General features: G+C 41.1%; 1 protein-coding gene across 1 annotated transcript in view; it reads left to right on the top strand.

Moving 5' to 3' along the window:
* LOC143102263 (fatty acid-binding protein, heart-like) overlaps nt 1-1,322 on the top strand; it is a 6,210-nt gene extending 4,888 nt beyond the window's left edge. Inside the window, exons 2-5 of the mRNA XM_076265749.1 lie at nt 32-156; nt 405-568; nt 795-896; nt 1,104-1,322. Coding sequence (XP_076121864.1) covers nt 32-156; nt 405-568; nt 795-896; nt 1,104-1,157 — 445 coding nt within the window. The 3' untranslated portion in view covers nt 1,158-1,322. The remainder of the gene's footprint in view (nt 1-31; nt 157-404; nt 569-794; nt 897-1,103) is intronic.
* Nucleotides 1,323-6,000: the final 4,678 nt, after the last annotated feature.

Here is a 6,000-nt window from a genome sequence, read left to right as displayed (position 1 = left end):
CCATGCCCTGGCTGCAGAGATGATTGAAAAGCTTCCCGACTGAGAGTCGCTGCACACCTGCTCACCTGAACGTGGACTTTCAGACGCATCACCCCAGAGACCAGACCACACACCACAGCTATAATGGCCGAGAAGTTCGTTGGGACCTGGAAGTTGGTGAAGAGTGAAAACTTTGAGGATTACCTCAAAGAACTGGCTATGAAAATGTTTCTTTTTTTAAATTGAGCACCAACTATTTAAGAACATTCTTGTGGAAAGGGTTAGATAGAGATATAAGATATGTGTGTATTTGTGTCAAGTTAACCTGCAGATTGGATTCGGCACAGATATAAGATATGTATGTGTATTTGTGGCATGTTAACCTACAGATTGGCTAAGTAATGCACCTGATGTGTTTTCTGCAGGTGTGGGCTTTGCTAAGCGACAGATAGCGTGCAAAGTCAAACCAAGTATGACCATCTCGGTGGACGCTGATGGAACCATAAATGTGCAAACGGAAAGAAAAGATATGAAGTTCAAACTGAACGAAGAGTTTGAGGTGACCACCGGTGATGACAGAAAGACTAAAGTGAGTCATTATCTCAACATCTTTGTTTTTGTTTGTTTTAGTTATTCAATTATTAATGATACTAACATTGTCTTTTTTATTGATACCAAGGTTTGGGCATGCTTTAATAACACAAGTACTATTGTCATGTCAGTAAAGCTTTTGAAATATTAAAGCTAAAGGGTTTGCTATTTGAGGATATGTACAGTACCTGTTGATAACTGATTGTTTGTGTGTTTACTTGCAGAATGTAGTGAAACTGGACAACGGTGTTCTGGTTCAGAGGCAGACGTGGGAAGGCAAGGAGATGACCATCGAGAGAGAGTTGGTGAGCGACAAGTTAGTCACGGTAAGGAGTGTTTGGCTACACGTTTCTCTTCATCTTTGGCCAAAGTGCTGTGTACAAACCCTAGCAACACTCAAATCCTTGACAGAAAATGTTTTGGATCAGAATGTCTCTCTCTCTCTCTCTCTCTCTCTCTCTCTCTCTCTCTCTCTCTTCACTGTTAAAACTCTATCACCCCTCCTAATGTCCTACTGTTGTCTTCCCGTGTAGAAATTGAAGATTGGAGAAGTGGTGGCGGTGAGAACATTCGAGAAGGAGGCATGAGTCTGTGCACCTGCAGAGAGGAGAGACCTCTAATTTATTCCCATTTCCCTCTGGATCATTGAAACAGAACTATGACATCTCTCTCTCTCTCTCTCTCTCTGTCAATGTGTGTCATGTTATTGCTCTGTGTATGAATGAATAATCAGAATAAAAATTAAATAGTGATTGTTTGAGTGATTGCACTTTGTGGCTAAAAGTGAGGGTCATATACGTTTGGTAAGGATTCAATATGCATTTAATAGAAAGCAAAATAAAAATATTTCCCTGCCACCACAGTATTGTAAAATGAATAGTAACATATTTTCTTGCCACCATACTATTGTACAATTAATAGTATCACATTTTCCTGACATCATTCTATTGTAAAATGATCATAACATATTTTTATGACACCATAATATTATGTCAAGCTCTCTGCAAAAGTACAAAACTAGGTTTTCTTTTGCTTTTCACACACACACACACACCTTACTCAAACCCACTCATGGGACAGGAACATCCTATATCCATGTAAACAAATAAACAAAACAAACAAAGACAAAATAACAACAAAAACTAAACAGAACAAAACAAAAGATCAAATAAAACTGCTTAAGCGCCTGCTCTCTGCTACTTTCTGTGAACTATCAGTGAAGATAAGCCAGATGCCATCACTAACACTGGGCTCTGGTGTTAAAAGGTAATCACATTGGGTGTGGTTTAGTTATTAGACGTTATCAAACGTTCACTGTGCTCTGGTATGCAGAGGTCATCACTAACACTGTGCTCTGGTGTTAAAAGGTCATCACCAACACTGTGCGCTGGTGTTAAAAGGCCATCACTAACACTGTGCTCTGGTGTGCAGAGGTCATCACTAAAACTGTGCTCTTGGGCTATATTTTGACAGTCTAAAATGCATGGTCACTGGCGAATAGCTTAGGGGTTTGTCCAGTCCACATTCGGTGTGGTTTAGTTATGAGGCGTTATCAAACGTTCGGCACATGGCACAAGAAGGTGGGGCTTATGTTTTATAATCAGTCATGGGTGTATTTTGGGCGTTACAATCCTTTAAACCAATGAGTGACATACCACCAGCCACTAGAGATACGGTATGAAAATGAAAAATTACTCTGGAACGACTAAATATACACGGAATACAACTTTGTTTTCGGTAAGGTTTTCGCTGTTTATTCTGATGCCATGTGTTGAGTGAAGACTTTGTGAGATATTCCATCGAGACGAATGTGGAGATGGGCGCAGAGAATAGTGATTACATTTTTAAAAATTCTAAATTATTTCTATGGCGAATTGTTTATCACAGCATATAATAGCTAACACTGTTTAAAAGCTGAGAAAAGGCTATTTCATGTGATATCTGTGTGATGAATACTTCTCGAGTAGTTCAGCAGAGAAGAATGGGTAAATTTGGACGCACTTTGTGAAGTGAAGCGCTGCGCCATGCTGTGGGGAGACTGCTGCTCGCTGGTAGGTAACTTCAAATCAGCATGATTTACCCTCATAGGCTACTGACAACATTACATGATCCCTACGAGACACTTTCTTATTTCTAACCGTCAGGGCCTATGAAAATTAGTCCGTATCTGACTGTATTTGTGGTATATGCTAGCTCTGCCTTACCCACAACAGTGGCTGGCAAGTTGACCAAATTCACCCGCCAGTGCACAAATTCTGGCTGGTGGCGGGTGCTAATTTCCATCACTGAAACACACAAACACACACAGACACACACACACACACACACATACACACACACGCACACACACACACACACACCAAACACACACACACACACACAGACACACACACCACACACACACACACACACACACATACTGTACCACACACTCTTTCTCTCTCTCTGTCACACACACACACACACACATACACACACACGGAGTGTGAGTTTCACAGCTTATTTTGTGTCAAAGTTAATAAATAAAAGACAGATAGATAGATCAGAATTTAACACTGGTTGCATGTGATTAGTTTATTTAAATTCACTTCACATGAGAGGTCTCACCCATTTCAGATTCCCCGCCTTGACGTAGCTGCCCGCTACCTATTTCACCTCCAAACTCGGGCCCACAAACACACACACACGCACACACACACACACACACACACACACACACACACGCACACACACACACACACACACACACACACACATACACAAGTAGGTTCTTGTTGTAGTAATTCAAACAGGTTCTCTTAAACAGGTCGGGGTTTACCATGTCCGCCCACACAATAGGATTGTTAGCGTGGCTCTACTGTGGCAGAGGGCACCGCAGTTACGATGTGTGTGTGTGTGTGTGTGTGTGTGTGTGTATGTGTGTGTGTGTGTGTGTGTGTTTGAGGAATGTTGTGGTGGACTTAGTGTGGCAGAGGGCACCATGGTTATTGTGTGTAAGGGTCACAGACAGGAAGATGGTTTTCCTGTTTTAGCTGTCTGAAGTGTTGATATGGTCCTACTGTGGCACAGGGCACCGGGTCCCGGACAGAAACCTTGTGGGAAAAATGGCATCAAAGAGCATGATGTAAGGATGGGCATGGGTATCAGTGTGGCACAGGGCATTGGTGTTAATATGGGCATGGGTATCAGTGTGGCACAGGGCATTGGTGTTAAGATGGACATGGGTATTAGTGTGGCACAGGGCATTAATGTTAAGATGGGCATGAGTATTAGTGTGGCACAGGGCTTTGGTGAAAGGATGGGCATGGGTATTAGTGTGGCACAGGGCATTGGTGTTAATCATGGGCAAGGGTATTAGTCGCAGAGGTCATTTGTGTTAAGATGGGCATATTGCCCATGCTATTTATCAGTAATACACTGTAAACTGTGAAACAGTATAAAATACTATTAATCAGTAGCACACTGTAAAATGTTGAAACAGTAGCATAACACACTGTAAAATGTTGAAACAGTGACAAATGTCATTTATCAGTAGCGTAACACACTGTAAAATGTTGAAACAGTGACAAATGTTATTTATCAGTAGCGTAACACACTGTAAAATGTTGAAACAGTTGCGTAACACACTGTAAAATCTTGAAACAGTGAAAAATGTTATTTATAAGTAGCGTAACACACTGTAAAATGTTGAAACAGTGGCAAATGTTATTTCAGTAATCAAAACCACACGATCTGTGTAATCCCCATGCAGAGTCCTTTCACCCAGTCTAAGGCGACTCACCAGACACCTGCGGAACTTGTCTTTGATCACGCTTCTTTTCTACATGGAATGTCAAATAAATCATGGTGTGATCTCGCAGGCCCTGATTGGCTGGCTGAGCCATGCCCTGGCTGCAGAGATGATTGAAAAGCTTCCCGACTGAGAGTCGCTGCACACCTGCTCACCTGAACGTGGACTTTCAGACGCATCACCCCAGAGACCAGACCACACACCACAGCTATAATGGCCGAGAAGTTCGTTGGGACCTGGAAGTTGGTGAAGAGTGAAAACTTTGAGGATTACCTCAAAGAACTGGCTATGAAAATGTTTCTTTTTTTAAATTGAGCACCAACTATTTAAGAACATTCTTGTGGAAAGGGTTAGATAGAGATATAAGATATGTATGTATTTGTGTCAAGTTAACCTGCAGATTGGATTCGGCACAGATATAAGATATGTATGTGTATTTGTGGCATGTTAACCTACAGATTGGCTAAGTAATGCACCTGATGTGTTTTCTGCAGGTGTGGGCTTTGCTAAGCGACAGATAGCGTGCAAAGTCAAACCAAGTATGACCATCTCGGTGGACGCTGATGGAACCATAAAATAGTGATTGTTTGAGTGATTGCACTTTGTGGCTAAAAGTGAGGGTCATATACGTTTGGTAAGGATTCAATATGCATTTAATAGAAAGCAAAATAAAAATATTTCCCTGCCACCACAGTATTGTAAAATGAATAGTAACATATTTTCTTGCCACCATACTATTGTACAATTAATAGTATCACATTTTCCTGACATCATTCTATTGTAAAATGATCATAACATATTTTTATGACACCATAATATTATGTCAAGCTCTCTGCAAAAGTACAAAACTAGGTTTTCTTTTGCTTTTCACACACACACACACACCTTACTCAAACCCACTCATGGGACAGGAACATCCTATATCCATGTAAACAAATAAACAAAACAAACAAAGACAAAATAACAACAAAAACTAAACAGAACAAAACAAAAGATCAAATAAAACTGCTTAAGCGCCTGCTCTCTGCTACTTTCTGTGAACTATCAGTGAAGATAAGCCAGATGCCATCACTAACACTGGGCTCTGGTGTTAAAAGGTAATCACATTGGGTGTGGTTTAGTTATTAGACGTTATCAAACGTTCACTGTGCTCTGGTATGCAGAGGTCATCACTAACACTGTGCTCTGGTGTTAAAAGGTCATCACCAACACTGTGCGCTGGTGTTAAAAGGCCATCACTAACACTGTGCTCTGGTGTGCAGAGGTCATCACTAAAACTGTGCTCTTGGGCTATATTTTGACAGTCTAAAATGCATGGTCACTGGCGAATAGCTTAGGGGTTTGTCCAGTCCACATTCGGTGTGGTTTAGTTATGAGGCGTTATCAAACGTTCGGCACATGGCACAAGAAGGTGGGGCTTATGTTTTATAATCAGTCATGGGTGTATTTTGGGCGTTACAATCCTTTAAACCAATGAGTGACATACCACCAGCCACTAGAGATACGGTATGAAAATGAAAAATTACTCTGGAACGACTAAATATACACGGAATACAACTTTGTTTTCGGTAAGGTTTTCGCTGTTTATTCTGATGTCATGTGTTGAGTGAAGACTTTGTGAGATATTCCATCGAGACGAA

This window comes from Alosa pseudoharengus, unplaced genomic scaffold (genome assembly GCF_046254945.1).
Source record: "Alosa pseudoharengus isolate Yale_2024_CS ecotype anadromous, Long Island Sound unplaced genomic scaffold, YU_APseudo_1.1 YU_APseudo_1.1_scf_4, whole genome shotgun sequence".
NCBI classification, from domain to species: domain Eukaryota; kingdom Metazoa; phylum Chordata; class Actinopteri; order Clupeiformes; family Clupeidae; genus Alosa; species Alosa pseudoharengus.
This window is presented reverse-complemented; position numbering and strand designations above follow the sequence as displayed.